Below are 16,592 nucleotides of genomic sequence, written 5' to 3'. Positions count from 1 at the left end.
AAGTTGAGGTAGATTAAATCTGTTTCAGTATTTTAACTGTTTTATATTATGTAAACCGCTTTGAGGGTTGTTGTTGTTGTTTTTTACAATCAAGCAGTGTATACATTTTATGAAATAAAGACATAATAGACACACACAAACCCTACAGCTCCAGTTAACACACACAGAAGTTTCCCACCACTTTCCCTCCCAATCCTCCTTCCCGGTCACAAAAATAATTGCAAATGATTAAATAAAAATCAATATTACAAAAATATACTCACACTCCGTCCATCGATCTCTCTTAAGAAACATGAATGAAAAAATAAGTTACTTAAACTTGCAACCACACCTTTCTCTTTGCTAGCTACAAAGAATGACTGTGAGCTATTTGGAGGCGCGGCCTATAAGGAAACAATTCTGTGTATACTCAGGACGGATCATAAAACAGCCCTCCCTTATCTTACAGAGTTGCTGGAGTTTTCTTATAACAAGAGGCAGGTGAAACCTGCACAACTGGGGCTGAAACTGTGGCAGTCTTACAGATACTAAAACTTTCACATAGCTTTTCTGCTCAGAAACCTAAGGGGCGGGGTATCCTCTTGGCTATAGCTGTACTTTTGGATTAGGGTTTGCTGAATGCTGCAGAGACTTGATTGACAGACATGTTTGTAGAGCGTTCTAATAGAAGCATAACGTGTGTGGAACAGGAAAGAGTGTGTGGCTTTAAGATCCTAGGAGGGGAAAAACCAAAACAAAACAAATTGCTTGACCTTCTCCTTGGGAGGACTGTGCCCCAGTAGGCAGTGGAACAGCCTCCACTGCTACGAAGGCTTTCTAAAACTACAGTGGTACCTCGGGTTACATATGCTTCAGGTTACAGATGCTTCAGGTTACAGACTCTGCTAACCCAGAAATAGTACCTCAGGTTAAGAACTTTGCTTCAGGATGAGAACAGAAATTGTGCTCCGGTGGCGCGGTGGCAGCGGGAGTCCCCATATTAGCTAAAGTGGTACTTCAGGTTAAGAACAGTTTCAGGTTAAGAATGGACCTCTGGAACGAATTAAGTTCTTAACCCGAGGTACCACTGTACTGAGGAAAATGATCCACCTGTATCTGTTCCTCTTGTGACATTCACCAGTACTTCCTGATTCTCCTAACTGCAAAATACAGTATGGAGCAAGTAGGCAAAAAATGAAGAAATGGCAGCCTCCCAGGAAATGTTACCAGAGAAAATAATAAAGTGTCCCTTATGCAAGCACAAAACCAATGCATTCCCTTGGTATGTTGGGATGGGGGGGGGGAATGGTGTTTTTCAAGGTACATAAACATCCATTTATAGGTTGCTGTTCAAGGGGGGGGGCACATGGAAAATGCACAATGCACAGCGCATATATTATGTTCAAAACTTCAGTGATAGTGGAAAGAGACAGACAGAGAGGAAGACTTAAAATTGCCAGTGAGATTTTTCAGTATTTTATGTTGGACCAACAAAGCCCTATGAAATGGTGTGGTAGTGGGGCTTGCAAAGCTGCACTTAATATTAATGTTAAAATTTCAAAGACCTGGATCCTTTGTAGCTCCATTTTGTAATTCTGCAAAACACAGGAGATTCAAGCCACATTTTTCTTGACTAGGTTCAGACTAGCTCAGAGCAGTTTCACATGTACATTCTGCTTGCCGAAAGTTCAATGGGTTTCAGTAGACATGATGTATCCCAGGAAGCACACAAGTGCATGCTCAAGTGTTGTCTGGCATTACAAGGAGCCTCATCTGTAGTAGCAGGGCTTGTCTAGGAATCCGGACCACTTTTCCACGCACAGCACAGGTAACATCCAGCTGCATAAACAAGACAGCTCTCAGAGTTGGCTCACACAACCCCACCACCCACATTTACTCAAACGTTGGCCCCGGTGAGTTCAATGGCACCTACCATGCCCAACCTTACCTACCATGCAGTTCTAGGCTCAGAAGTTAGCCCCACCAAATTCAGTTTTCAGTGGGGTAGCCCTATGACTCCGCTACACAAAAAGCAACCACCACACGTGTCCTGGCACTTTAAAGTCTAACACGGTCTGCTGAGCTGAGGCAGAAGTTTTTGTTGACTACAATCTATCCATAGCTGTCAACCGTCCCGTATTTGGCGGGAAACGCCCTTATCCCAGTGCCGTTTCCCACTGCTGTCCTAGATGGATGATGTCCCTTAAATTTCCCGGGTTTCATGCTTGCCTGGCTCGGGAGGGAAGCAGCGGCTCGGGGTCCTCCGCCTCGAGAGATTGAGAGAGAGAGTGCGCACGAGCTGCCACGTCTCCGTCTCTCCCTTTCCCCCCTCAGGGGCACGTTGTGAGGAGACGGGTGGCGGTGGGTGGGCAGGCAGCCCCTCTCTTGCGAGACTTCCGCCGTGCTGCCAGGGGAAGCTGGAGGCGGCAGCAGCGGCGGCAGCTGCTGAGGAGGCTGCCTGAGGGAGGAAGAGGAGGGGATGGGGAGGGACGCAGAAGGGCAACCGCCTCATGCCGGGCTCACGGGCGGCATGGGCAAGAGTCTCTCTCCCTCCCTCTTGGGTGGGGAAGGGCCGATGGAACTCCTTGCGCCAGGATGATGGAAGCCCCAACGTGCTGCTTAGCATACCCTCCAATCAGTGCAGCATCTTAATGTAGTGATTTCTTCCTCTGCATCCCTTTCATCCATAGTTCAAATTTTTACTACAAGTTTTCTGTCAATCCTACCAATGTATGTAACTCTTTACAATAGCTTTTCAAACAAATTATAAACTTTCCCCATTCTTTATTAAAGAGGTCCTCTTCCTGGTTTCTAATTCTGCCTGTAAGTTTTGCCATCTCGACGTCCTTCATCAGTTTTGTCTGCCCCTCTTCTTTGGTCGGAGTTGTAGACTCTTAGGATCATCTAGTCCAACCCCCTGCAAAACACAGCCAGTCGCAGCCAAAGCAGCATGGCTCCATGAGTGCCGGATTTCTGTATAAGCTAAGCCAAAATCCCTTATTTTGGCTGCTGATCCCTTATTTTCGAGGCTGCTGGTCCCTTATTTTAAAATCTGTAAGTTGACAGCTATGAATCTATCCCATCGGATTCTACGGGGCGGGAGTGGAAGGGAAGTCACCGTTTCTGTTTGTTATTATGTGATGTACCTATTTTGTGTTTTTCTACTGTCATCCGCGCTGTGATGCTCGGGTGACGGGCGACATATACATTTAATAAATAAGTATTGAGCATAAATACTAATTTACAGTTGTGTGTGCGTGCGTGCGTGCGTGAGGGAGAGAGAGACCCTGCGTTTTAAATCGTGCAGCCTCGAAGAGGGACGCTTCACTCCTCAGGTTTCCACTCTTAAATTGGCTTCCACACGGCGTGTAGTCGCGTGTTTCTTGACATCTCCCCCCCCCCGCCCGCTGCTTGCAATCCAGCCCCGAAGAAGCGATCACATGATTAGGATGGGCCCTCCTCTTCGCCCGCTCTCTCTCCCGAAGCAGCTCCTCTCCAGTTCACTCGCCGCTGACGAAGGCGCGCAGGCCAGCTACTTAGTCAGGAGGACGACCGGCGCTCGGAGATTGGCTGCGGCGGCTGCTGTTTCTGTTTCTGCGCGGCTCGGGCGCAAGTCCAGCCTCTCCTCCCCTTTCACTTTCCTTTAAGGGGGTTTCCTGCCCGGGCTTCTGCCTGCATCGCCGGTAAAACTCAACTGCAAGTATCTTTCGCGCGGCGAACAAATCCATGTTTGGGAGCTTGCAAAGCCGACCCAACTCAGGGGGCGCCCTCCTGGACTTGTGCTTCTGCCGCTTGGTGCTGGCGGCAGCGTGCAGCGCCCGGTTCTGTTCTTTCTCGGAAGTAAGGCCCGCGAAGCGCAGAAGCTCTTCCCTCCCAATCCAGGCTCGGCATCAGACGGCCGGTTTAACGCGGCAACCCCCCACCCCCAGGGAGCGCTTACTCGCAAGCAGGGCCCGCTCCAAGGGCACAGAGTTGTAGTAGCCTCGGAGTAAGGAAAACCCAGTGGATAAGCCCCCCCCCCGTTCCTCACCGCAGCGTGGAGCCGCAGAGTAACGGGCTGCAATCCCAAACCCGCCCACCTGGGAGTGGGGGGTGGAGGGGGGCGTTGAACTGAACAGGTCTTGCTTCTGAGCAGAGGCCAGATTGCGCTGTGTGTTTAGGATCGCAGCCATGGATTTATGGGGGGGCGGGGCGATGGACACCGACTTGTCATCGCCCTCTGCCTGGCTCTGTCTAGCAGATTCGAAAGGACTCGTTCAACAACGGTTCTTTAAAATTGCTTTCTTTTGATTCCAAGTACTCAGAAAAAAATCTGTCAAAATCTTTCCACAATTTCTACTTTTAGTTTTTATTTATTGGCTTGATTGAGGGGCGGGCAGCTGCCCCCCCCCCCCCAGCTACGCCCGTGCAGCCTGAGTCACGGCAAACCAAGCGCGCATCTCCCAAACCCGGGAAGTTTCCACTTTGGGCCTCGGCAGGTCCCGCTTCTTTGAGGGGGGTTGACTTAACTCCGAAGTTTGCATTGCATTGCATTGGCAACCGTTGCTAAGGATGGGTGGCTTGGGCTGAGGCGGCTGCCTTAGCTCAGAAGGAAGCCCATTCCCCGCTTTTTTCCATCCACCCAACTTATCCCCTGAAAGACAAGCCCTCCAGAAACCGAAAGCACTCGGAGGTCCGAACAGAAGCAGCCTCTGGTGCTGGAGATTGCGTAGAGTGGGAAGGGAAACTCATTATTTTTTCCTCCTTTTTAAAACCCGGGCATTATGAGGAAGGGGTCAAGCGGCGAGCCCAGGGCGCTGGGGGTGGAGGGGCGAGTCATCTTTCAGGGGTGGTGTACTCCCTTCTGCTGGGAATCGACGGGGCGTGAAGAAGTGCAGCTGCTGCCTGCTCGGAAGAGGGCAGGAAATGGTCGCGGAATGCTATTCATTTCTACCCAGAGCAGCCGGATTTAACCACCACAGCCGCCAGAATAAGACAAGGAAACGTGACAGGGCCAGCTAGAACAAGGCAGCTCGCCTAGGATGGCAGCCAGGCTTTGCAAGCTTAGGCACCTTTCTCCCAAGAAGCAGCCCCACACATACTGTGTGAATTGGGCCCTCTTGCAAAAAAAAAGAAAAGAAAAACAAAACAAAAAAGGGGAGCATTATATCACATGCAGGTTGGTAACCGCTTGTGGGCCGAGCGGAGTTTCCCTCCACACCTCCAATATTTCGGGGGCTACATGCAAATAACACTGTATGATGTCTGAGGCACAGGATGTCGACAGGTGACACTTTCCCCATAATTGCATTTCCCTACTGGCAAAAGTTTATTTAACCTGTTGAACCTTTGACTGCTGTTAAAAGCGCAAGAGCCCCGGAGCCCTGCAACGCCAACCCTAAGACAGTCAAGGAATGCAAGTTTCATGAGATATATAAACCGGATAGACAAACCTTTAATCGGTGGCAGTGCTGCCAGAGTCCGTGCAAGAGTGGGTGTGGTATTTTAGATGGCAGCGGGGGTGGGGGGTGGTCTGTGTCAAAAGAGACTTACGATCTACTGTAACCAAAAGGCAGGTGACCGTGTTTAGGAAAATCCAATATGGAATTGTTCAGAAGCATGCTTAGAACATTTATGGCAGGTATTTATTATTCATACCTCACAATATCTACAGTGATGTAGATATTCTGTCCTTTCCCCTTTCCTTTAGGAGCAAGAAAAGGAATGTGAGCCTTTAACATGATTGTGTTGATTTTAGTGATTGTACCACCAGAAGCAACTCACCGCCAGAAATCCCCCTATTTTTTCTCCATGAGTGGGAAAGCAATGAATCACTCTCCCCTCCTCTCCATGTTGCTACTAAAACCAATCTAACTGTCCCACAACTGCATTTTCATTAAACAACAACAACCCAACAGCAAGAGATTAGGTAACAGCCTTTGATTACCCTGCAGGGTTGTCAAATGTTCTGTGCCCTTCCTCAGAACAACATTAGTAGAACAACATACCTCCGGTTGTGAACAGGATCTGTTCTGGAGGACCAGCCATATCCTGAGGATTTTGCAACCAGAGGTGTCTGTTCTGTGTAGAGCGCTTCTGCGCATGCATGAGCTGCGAAACACTTCCAGGTTTGCCGCTTTCGCAACCTGAAGTTTACGTTACCCGAGGATAACGTAACCCAAGGTTCCACTGGATTCACATTCGCATTATCAGGGAATTTTTTAATGCTTCTGCAGATTAAAAAAAAATTTGCATAAAACTAAACCCTTATTAGGGACGCGGGTGGCGCTGCGGGTTAAACCACAGAGCCTAGGACTTGCCGATCAGAAGTTCAGCAGTTTGAATCCCCGCGACGGGGTGAGCTCCCGCTGATCAGTCCCTGCTTCTGCCAACCTAGCAGTTCGAAAGCACGTCAAAGTGCAAGTAGATTTTCGCTCTATAAGATGCACCAGACCACAAGACGCAGCTAGTTTTTGGAGGAGGAAAACAAGAAAAAAAATATTCTGAATCTCAGAAGGCAGAACAGCAAGAGGGATCGCTGCGCAGCGAAAGCAGCGATTCCTCTTGTTGTTCTGGCTTCTGGGATAGCTGCGCAGCCTGCATTCGCTCCATAAGACGCACACACATTTCCCCTTACTTTTTAGGAGGGGAAAAGTGAGTCTTATAGAGCAAAAAATACGGTAAATAGGTACCTCTCCGACGGGAGGGTAAACAGCGTTTCCGTGCACTGCTCTGGTTCGCCAGAAGCGGCTTAGTCATGCTGGCCATATGACCCGGAAGCTGTATGCCGGCTCCCTTGGCCAATAAAGCGAGATGAGCTCTGCAACCCCAGAGTTGGTCACGACTGGACCTGATGGTCAGTGGTCCCTTTACCTTTAAACCCGTATTAGAAAGCACATGCACTTCTATCATTGCTGCTACCTTTTAATTTTGGGTGACTTTTGCCCAGTCATTGCTGCAGTACAATCTTGGATTTCTCCGTTATTTTACCTGAGCGACTATTGCTTTTCTACCAGGAAATCAAAAGAAACTAGCTTCAAAATGAACCAGGAAGTTGCTTCAAAATAAAGTAGGCAGGGCTTCTTCATTAGTGGAGTCTTGAGAGAAAATATAGAGTGACAACCCCCCCCCCCCAAAGGAAGTCTCAAAAACGACTCCAAAATGAATCAGAAAGTCCCTTCTCCTTTATCTGTAGGAGTGACTTCTTGGGTCATTTGAAAGCTTATTGATTTATTTAAAATACTGTTTAAAAGCTAGTGTGTGCGCGCATATATACCAATTGTTTTCAGAAGTTACCTTTTTAATGTATATGTCCTGCAGGCAGACTTAGGTGGCAGGTTACATCTACAGCACTGTTCACATGATCAAAACGTTCGCACCCTGAAAAGTCCGCAGCTAGAGCAGTGCTTCTGCGCAAGCGCGAAGCGCGAGAGAGTGCTTCTGCGCGTGTAGCGAAACCCGGAAGTATACACATAATGGGAGCAGGCCTAAGCTGGAGCAGGACCGCAATGGTAAGTCCTGCCCTTGGACGTCTGCGCATTCGTTTGCACGTCTGCAGTGTGTGTCCAGGTGTTTGATCATGCAGACAGTGCATGAGCACTGTTCATAGGATCAAACATATGTAGGGAGAGCAGGATTGAGGCTTGATCTTTCTAGGATTTTGAAGGATGTACATCAAGCACTCACAAGCATGAATGAGACTGAATTTATAGAGACAGGCAGGGACCAAATATATTTAACAGGATCCCTGCTCTTTGTGTACTATAGGTTGGTTTTCTTAGACATTTTGACCACATTGCAGTTTTAACCTGTTTTTCATCAGAGGCTTTATTGATTGCAAACTATTGTTTTGCATGAGGACAGAACATGTGTTCGGGCCTGCAAGAGAACTATGAGGCTGCCATGGTGCTGAGTGCCGTTGGAGACGCCTTGGGCTATTACAATCAAAAATGGGAGTTCGTGCGCAGCGGTGAGAAGATTCACAGCGAGTTGGCCAAAATGGGTGGCCTGAACAAGCTCAACGTGGCAGGCTGGAGGGTCAGTGATGACACCGTCATGCACTTGGCTACTGCTGAAGCCTTGGCAGCAGCTGGGGAAAACCCAGACTTAACCCACTTGTATAAACTCATTGCAACAAACTACAGAGATTGCATGGATGACATGGATGGACGAGCTCCAGGTAATCTTTCCTAAACTTTCAAACATATGAAAATAGAAGGCAGCAGTTTCTGGATCATGCATGTTCTATGTGTTCAGGTTGGAACATGATGTTTCCCAAAGGCCTTAGAGTCCTGCAGTACAGTGGTATCTCGGGTTAAATACTTAATTCGTTCTGGAGGTCTGTTCTTAACCTGAAACTGTTCTTAACCTGAAGCACCACTTTAGCTAATGGGGCCTCCTGCTGCTGCCGTGCCACTGGAGCACGATTTCTGTTCTCATCCTGAGGCAAAGTTCTTAACCCGAGGTACTATTTCTGGGTTAGCGGAGTCTGTAACCTGAAGCATATGTAACCTGAAGCATATGTAACTCGAGGTACCACTGTACTATTAGAAAGGGTTCCTTTCACAACTCTGTCCAGTGGCTGCAGTCAACTTTTACGGCTCTCATTAATTTAATGCTCAGCTGTGTTTTCTAGTCAGATCTCATAAAAGCAGGGAGTGGGAACCTTCAGGCCTGCCAGAGGATGTTAGCATCTCTGACCACTGGCCATGCTGCTATGAAATCTAGAGGGCTGCAAGCTTCCCACCCTTGCATTATAAAGGGAGAGCAGCATGGGGATATGAAACAGGAGACATATAGCCCAGAATAATGGCTGTGATACCCTACCATCACTGTGCAAGGTAGGCTAGGTGGAGATATGATGGCATTTTAATATTTTGTATTTTGTAGCTTTTATTTGTATTTTATAAGGGACGCAGGTGGCGCTGTGGGTAAAACCTCAGTGCCTAGGGCTTGCCGATCGCATGGTCGGCGGTTCGAATCCCCGCGGCGGGGTTAGCTCCCGTCGTTCGGTCCCAGCTCCTGCCCACCTAGCAGTTCGAAAGCACCCCTAAGTGCAAGTAGATAAATAGGGACCGCTTACTAGCGGGAAGGTAAACGGCGTTTCCGTGTGCTGTGCTGGTGCCGGTTCGCTAGAGCAGCTTCGTCACGCTGGCCATGTGACCCGGAAGTGTCTCCGGACAGCGCTGGCCCCCGGCCTCTTAAGTGAGATGGGCGCACAACCCTAGAGTTGGACACGACTGGCCCGTACGGGCAGGGGTACCGTTACCTTTACCTTTACTGTATTTTATAGCTGTATTTTAATATTTTGTTGGAAGCTGCCCAGAGTGGCTGGGGAAACTCAGCCAGATGAGCGGGGTATAAATAAAAAAAATATTATTATTTCCACATGACCTTCAAATCTGTGCTGAGGTTTGAACCTGTGATTCCCATGGCTGTAGCCAAATCTCTCTCAGTTTCTGGCTCACCTCATCTCATACTTTGATATCAATAGGAATGGACCTCAGTGCAATGAGCAACTTTCCCTCTACTACAGCTTTCCATCTTCAGGAGGACACTTTGCTCTTCCACTTAGAATACAAACATTGAGTGTGTTATCCTCCAGATGTTGGACTGCAGCTTCTATCAGCCATGATCAGTATAACCACTTGTCAGGGATGATGGGAATTGTAGTTGAAGAATATCTTTAAGGTTACGGATTCCTCCAACCCTGACTTAAGAGTTAACATCCAGCCTTCCCACTAAATATACTCTGTTTAGAATCTAGTATATTTTAGTTCACTCCCATTCTGTGGATATCTCCTAATTCAGTAAACATGCTGGCTGCTACATATTGTCCGTTGTTGGCAAAAGGCCTATATATCTTCAGAAAGAACCACTTTGTTTCTTTGCAGTGAGAAGCATGGGCTCATCTGGGCCTTTCATTTCAAAGTATTTAGCTCCTGCCAGAGAGCTAGGAAACAAGAGTAGGGCTGCATGGCAGGTTGGCATTTATTTGTTTGCTTTTTTCATCCCAAGATTGAGAAACCACTTTAAGGAAGAGGTGTGCTTCCTTTTTCTTCCATCTCTCTTCAGTTACTTTCCCCTCCTGTGATGATGATTACATGTGTGGCTGTGTTACATTTTCAGTGGCTGGAATGGGGAATTTGGGAAGTATTGACTGTATGCACTCCAGTCTGTGGATTCTGAGCTTTTCAACAACATAAGAGCCAAGTATGCCATAGATGATAAGCAGCTCAAAACGGGATTTGCATAGGACATCTGCTCATAAAAAAATAAGATGGCTGAATCTATCTATTCAAAGTTGTACCATATGCTCTGCAAAAGGAATATTATGATGCACGAGGATGATATGAACCCATCACAGGAACCTGAAACACAATTCAGAGTTTGCCTTTTGACTGCATTTGGGTGATAGTCTCTCTTAGAAGCAATGGACTTTTCCTGAGTCCAGATAGGTTAGAAGGAATCACTTGGCAAAGTGGGTTGCTTCTGCACTAGGTGTTTTCTGACGACTTCTACTCCTTCACTTCACGGAAAATCCTGGTGATGTTCCTGCTGAAATGTTGCATTGCAGCTTTTCCCATTATGCTTTCTTTTAATGTCTGATTTGGGGTGTTTTTTTGAGTTTCAGAGCACTTCTGGGCCTCTGGGCTTGCGTCTCTTATGCTATTACATTGCTAGCTGGTGCTAGGCTTTTAAATTTATTTATTTATTGCCTACCTGCACTTGGGAAGCTGCCATCTAGCTTAGTCTTATCTACTTGACTAGCGGGTGATGGCTCTCCATGGTTCCAGACAGGTATTTCCCAGCATGCAAAGCATATGCTCCTCCACTGAACTGCAGTTCTTCCCCTGAAAACTTCCTGATTGCACCGAAGCAAAAGTACCATAGCAAATAACTTCAGGAAAATGTTCACTGGTGTGATCATTGTAGCCCCAAACTGAGAGGGGTGGAGCTTCCTGCTACACTGAGCTGGGAAAGAGGATTGTGAAACTGTCAGATGATTTGCAAACCTGTTAGAGACTGATGAAATTCAGGGGATTCCCCACTGCCCCACCCCTGAAAAGGCTTTGGGGGGGGGGGAGAATCCCCATACCTGCACTGTCCCTGGGAAAGGCTTTCTCAGCAGGAAGACACTGCTGCTTTGCCAACCTCACCACGGCTTGATTTGACTGAAAGGCCCAGTGAAGCATGGAATGCGCCAATGAACTTTTAAAAAACAAGAAAGTAAGTTTTATGTACTTGCGCTTCAGTGCAACAAGGCAGTTCTGGACATGGATACCCACACGCCCCAGTGTTATCTGCAAGCTTAGCTGTGACACTGCCCTTGTTGAGCCACATTACTATTGTCTTGGAAATTTCATGGTGTAACAAAGAGCACACACACACACACACACACACACACAGGATAGAAAATACATCATATGGACCCTTAAATATGCAGTGAGAAAATGCATTTGAAAGGGGGAATGAGAGAAACAAAATAATTTGAATGAAAGTGTCACCAAAGAGAACATTTGAGGCAACATAGAGTATAAGGCCAGGCACAGGCTATAAGTTGGGAAATCCCCTGTTCTAATTTTGGTGCTGTAATTAATTCACTTGGTCTTAGTGTGAATATGGTGACGAAACTACTAGACTCTTGTTATTACTTAGCTGTACTTTCATTATCGAGCTGATGTGTGGAATCATGTTGATGACTTGACATTTATATAGCACTTTCCTTAAATATTTAGACTTCCAGAAAATGGAAGCTGTGGTGTTGCTTATATAGCAGCATCAAGTGTACCATGTTTGTATGCATGCATGCTGCATTTGCATATTTTGGAACTAAAATCCAGACATCAGTTTCTTTGCCCTGCTGGTGGCACAGCTTAGTGCTGCAGAAGCAGCACATGTCCTCCCCCAGAAAGGAAGCAATGGGTTTAGGTTTGTATACCAGGCTGAGAACAGCCGGTCACTCAGACCTTGCTACCTGCGCAGGACCTTGTGTATCCTCCAATCTCTAGGCTAGCACAATCCACAAATATCTTATGGGACTGGGGGGCTGTGTGATAGCACTCCTGATACCCTGAAATCCCTTTGGCAAGCACCTAAAGCTGCAATGTCGAAGGCTGCCTGTCAAGACCATTGGTCTATGTTGCTTAGTACTGCCTACATCAGGAATAGCCAAAGTGGTGCTTTCTAGCTGCTCCCATCAGCTGCAGTCAGCATGGACACATGTTGTCTAACAACAGCTGCAGGGCACCCACCCTGGCTACCCACCATTTCCACTGACTGACAGTTCTCCAGGGATTGGTGTTGTTCCCAGCCCTACCTGGAGAAGGAAGGGATTGGACCTGGGCTCTTCTGCAGGCAAATATGTGCTCTGCCACTGAGCTACGGTGTCTCTCCTGGACAAGGGCAATAAACCGTGTCAACTGAAGTTGGTGGAGCAACCAAATGGGGACAATAAGATCATAGTTGTACAAGCAGTCACAGCTGATGATCAGACCTTGAATAATATCATTACCAGGGTCTGTTGCCCCACTTGACAACCCAACCTATCGGCCTTCCCCCTGCCCACCCACTCCTCCCTTTTGCCCTCACCTATCCCTTCACAGCTCACCCAAACCACCACTCCCTCCCCAACCCTTTAAAAGAGAGGGATAAGCGCTTTAGAGAACAATTGGCCAAACTACTTTCTGAAGCGCCTCTGCCCCTTAAAACAGCTTGCCTGGGCTGCCTGCCCTCCACACTGCTTGCTTGCTTGTCAACCTGCTGTTGTGCTGCAACTGCAGCATGACAACAGCTTTACATGTTTATGTACATAGGAAAAAGTCAGCAAGCTGACATAGGCTGCAATCCTATGTATATTTACATGACGATAAGCCTCATCTGTGGGGTATTGTAAGACTTAATTTCTGGGTACACATATAAGGACCTGTTTTCCCTATGAACCATGGTATGCAAATGGAGCATAGGAAATGCTTTTAAGATTGTACAGCAGATGAAAAGATTGTCTATAGGTAGCTGGGAAGAATGCAGTTCATTTCATTTAGAGCTTGTGTGTGTTTGGATACGACGCTAATTTCCTAATGGTACATCTTGAATATTCTAAATAACTGCAGGCCAATACATTAAAAAAATCCAACTTTAAAGCTGCGGCCGCTTTAAAGATGGGCATCTGGTATCTATGAACTCTTGGGTGATGCAATTCAAGAATGCTAAGAAGAGTCCTTTCTGATCAGAAGGGTTGATTTAAGAGTCTGTTCTGTGAACATGAGCTGATCTTGGGAGACACCCCAGCCAGTTTCACATGTCTGAGCTGTGGGAGTTTCCTAGTTATAACATGCTGTCACCATGCAATTCCCTCCTAGTATGGAGTAAGGGTACACTTGTCACCTCTTTTCCACTTCCACAGTGCACTTGCTTGCTTGTAGATGGGCTGGGGAGAAATGGGGCATTACTTTTTGCTTGATAGCAATTTGGAAGAGGTCCTTGATGGAACATTCCATTCCCCCCCCCCTATTCATCATTGATTGGGATCTCTAGAGATTTATGGAAGAAAAAACATCCCCTGCTCCTGCTCAGCTCAAAACGGAAGGACCACCTTCTGCCAAACCCAAGATCTGTTTCAGGGGTAGGCAACAGGGTGCCCTTCTGATTATGTTAGACCACAACTCCATCAGCCCCAGCCAGGATGACCTGTGGCCAGGAATAATGGGACCTATAGTCCAACACCACCTGGAGGGTGCAGTATTGGCTGTATCATAGGGAGGGTGACTCCCTGCTCTGGTAACTTTCATGAGGTGGATTGTTGCAGTGCTGGTACTGCCCTCAAGATTCAGAAACTGCGACTGGTCCAAAAAAAGCAGCAACCAGATTACTGGCTGGGGTTCACATTTAGAACTCACTCTGGAACCTTATGAGAGATTACTAGTAATAAATATTATTAATAAGAAATAATGATAAAAAGCATTAATACATATAGTTGTTAGTGTTATTAAATCTTGTTATTCATAATGATAGTCCTGTTAAAACCTCAGGAAATCAGTGCTTATTGATCGAAAGCATTAAAGTTGTTACCTGGTGTTTGTGCGTAGACCATACAGGTTGAGGATGATTAACTGCAGGTCAGCCTGAGATGCAAATGAACAATCAGGGCAGATGTACAAGTTTCCCACCTTTCCCACCCTTCTTAGGTGATACCTGTATGGCATACGCCTTGAGATTGGATCCAGACAAGCCGGATAGCTGGATACCCGACTTCTCTGAAAAAGGAGGAGGGTGTGGTGCAGCCATGCGGTCAATGTGCATTGGACTGAGGTTTCGTCACCCAGAAGAGCTGGAAAACTTGATTGCAGTAAGCATAGAGAGCGGTCGGATGACTCACCACAACCCTACCGGCTACCTTGGATCCCTGGCTTCTGCTCTCTTCACTTCTTATGCCATAAATCGCAAGCCACTCCAGGAGTGGGGGAAAGGGCTCATGGAGGTGCTACCAATGGCAAAAGCCCATATCCAGAAGGCAGGTTCCTTTGTGGAGAAGAACTTGCAGCGCTGGTAAGTAATACACATTTTGGAAGTCGGAAGGTTCTAAAAACCATCTGAGAGATTGAAATAGTTACCGATATGATGTTGAGAAAGTATGAAGTGTACCCCCTCCTCGAAAAGTCCGGAGGGTGGCAACACAAGAATGGGCCTTCTCTGCAGTGCCCCCCCCCGTCTGTGGAATGCTCTCCCCAGGGAAGTTCTCCTGGCGCCTTCATTATATATCTTTAGGCGCCAGGTGAAAATGTTCCTTTTTAACCAGGCCTTTGGTTGATCTAATTTGCATCCTATGCCCTTAAAAAAAATTTTTTTTGGGGGTAGCTATTGGTTTGTTTTTATTTTGATATTGTATTTTGTGGTTTTATATTTTGATTTTATTCTGTGATCTCTAAGGTCTCCGGGTATAGGATGGTATATAAAATCAAAATAGTAATGTTCCTTGTGCTGGTGACCAAGATAGAGGGGAAGGAAATGGATGCTGCTTATTACCCTGGAACAGGATTCCCCAAACCTGGGTTTCCAGCTGTTTTCAAACTACAATTCCCCTTATCCCTAGCTAGCAGGACCAGTGGTCAGAGATGATGGCAATTGTAGTCCAAAAACATCTGAAGACCCAAGTTTTTGAAACCCTGCTGTATAATATTGAAACATTGACCCTGAAGTACGTATGTACTACAACAGAGAAAGCATTTCCTGATCTGCAGAGGTCTCAAAACGTGCTGGATGTTAAGACTTTCTAAGTTTATACTGGGTTTATTTTTTTATTCATACAAGGCATATACAAATACAGTCTTAATATGAAATCCTAGATATTTACATACCTTCCCATGGGTTTCTGTTTCTTAGGAACTACTTTGAAAGGACATGGAAGAAGTACCTGGAAACTAGAGGCATTTCAGATGGGAAATCTCCTCCATCCTTCCCCGAAGTGTATGGTGTGAAAGAGAGAGATGAATTCTACACGTCCTTGAGCTACTCTGGCTGGGGAGGTGCAAGTGGGCATGATGCTCCCATGATTGCTTATGACGCCATCCTTGGTGCTGAGAACTGGATTGAGTTGGCTCACAGAGGTTTCTTCCATGGTGGGGACAGTGACTCCACTGCGGTCATGGCTGCATGCTGGTGGGGGGCAATGCATGGCTTCAAAGGCATCAATGCGAATAACTATAAGGAAATTGAGTATAGAGACCGACTGGAAAAAGTAGCGAGGAAACTCTATCACCTGAGCTTGACTGCAGGGCAGTGAAGTCACACTTGCATGTTATAGGCAAGACGTCCCCTGCAGAGACCTGGAAGTTGCTAACCAGTAGCCTCTGGTGCTGTTCATCCTTGCCAAACATAGTGCAGTAAGTCAAGAGATTTAAATATAGCAAAATAAAAGGCCTACTCTTATGCGCTCTTACTTGAAGCATTAACACCGAGTGTGAAGTCTGCTTGGATACAAATTATCAGTGAAATATTAGTGTGGGCCAATAAACTTGAGAAACCTATGAGACAGTGGTGTAAATGTGAGTGGCACAACACAAAAGTTAGGTAGCGGGGGTGGGGGATATCACAGCAACTAGTTGTGCCCATTATTTCTAAAATTTGTCATGAACAAAGATATTTTGGTGGCGTTTTCGCAGGTCTTTGACTTTGAGAGTTTAGTATCAGAGACAACTTTGCTGTCAAGTTCTATACAGTGGTATCTTGGGTTACAGACTCCGCTAACCCAGAAATAGTACCTCGGGTTAAGAACTTTGCTTCAGGATGAGAACAGAAATCATGCGGCGGTGGCGCAGGAGCAGTGGGAGGCCACATTAGCTAAAGTGGCACCTCAGGTTAAGAACAGTTTCAGGTTAAGAACGGACCTCCAGAACGAATTAAGTTCTTAACCCGAGATACCACTGTACTTTGTAGGCTACAAATGTTTTTCCTTAGATCTTTATTGGGAGTGGAACATTTTCAAGATTGGGAATCTACGGGCACATCTTTCCCCATTAATACGGTATTATTTCGTGCCAGTTGAGTTGCCATAGTCACGATGTGCCCCTGTCTCTAAAGCTGGTAGAAGGCTTTTCAGTATGGGTTGAGGCATCAAACTTCAAAGTGGAAACTGT

At 46.6% G+C, this 16,592-nt stretch overlaps 1 protein-coding gene across 8 annotated transcripts; it reads left to right on the top strand.

Annotated features, from left to right (window-relative positions):
• The first annotated feature begins 3,448 nt into the window (after positions 1-3,448).
• On the top strand, positions 3,449-15,983 carry ADPRH (ADP-ribosylarginine hydrolase). Of its 8 annotated transcripts, XM_053386442.1 has the most exons (6): positions 3,680-3,819; positions 7,279-7,326; positions 7,425-7,469; positions 7,822-8,137; positions 14,145-14,505; positions 15,340-15,983. In XM_053386442.1, the coding sequence occupies exons 1-6, from the start codon at positions 3,706-3,708 to the stop codon at positions 15,737-15,739; spliced, it is 1,284 nt and encodes a 427-aa protein (XP_053242417.1). In that variant the 5' UTR covers positions 3,680-3,705; the 3' UTR covers positions 15,740-15,983. The 8 variants fall into 8 exon arrangements, with proteins under 8 accessions (XP_053242412.1, XP_053242410.1, XP_053242414.1 ...); XM_053386435.1 differs by lacking the exon at positions 3,680-3,819 and adding an exon at positions 3,554-3,662 and having other exon boundaries at positions 7,279-7,469; XM_053386436.1 differs by lacking the exon at positions 3,680-3,819 and adding an exon at positions 3,595-3,679 and having other exon boundaries at positions 7,283-7,469.
• Positions 15,984-16,592: the final 609 nt, after the last annotated feature.

This window comes from Podarcis raffonei, chromosome 4 (assembly GCF_027172205.1).
Source record: "Podarcis raffonei isolate rPodRaf1 chromosome 4, rPodRaf1.pri, whole genome shotgun sequence".
Classification (NCBI taxonomy): domain Eukaryota; kingdom Metazoa; phylum Chordata; class Lepidosauria; order Squamata; family Lacertidae; genus Podarcis; species Podarcis raffonei.
This window is presented reverse-complemented; position numbering and strand designations above follow the sequence as displayed.

Excerpts from the sequence above, each read along its gene's own strand:
- ADPRH (XM_053386442.1), top strand. The coding sequence starts at position 3,706 with ATGTTTGGGAGCTTGCAAAGCCGACCCAACTCAGGGGGCGCCCTCCTG. Across the intron at positions 3,820-7,278 it reads GGTTCTGTTCTTTCTCGGAA|GCAGACTTAGGTGGCAGGTT; the intron begins GTAAGGCCCGCG and ends TATGTCCTGCAG. Across the intron at positions 14,506-15,339 it reads GAGAAGAACTTGCAGCGCTG|GAACTACTTTGAAAGGACAT; the intron begins GTAAGTAATACA and ends TCTGTTTCTTAG.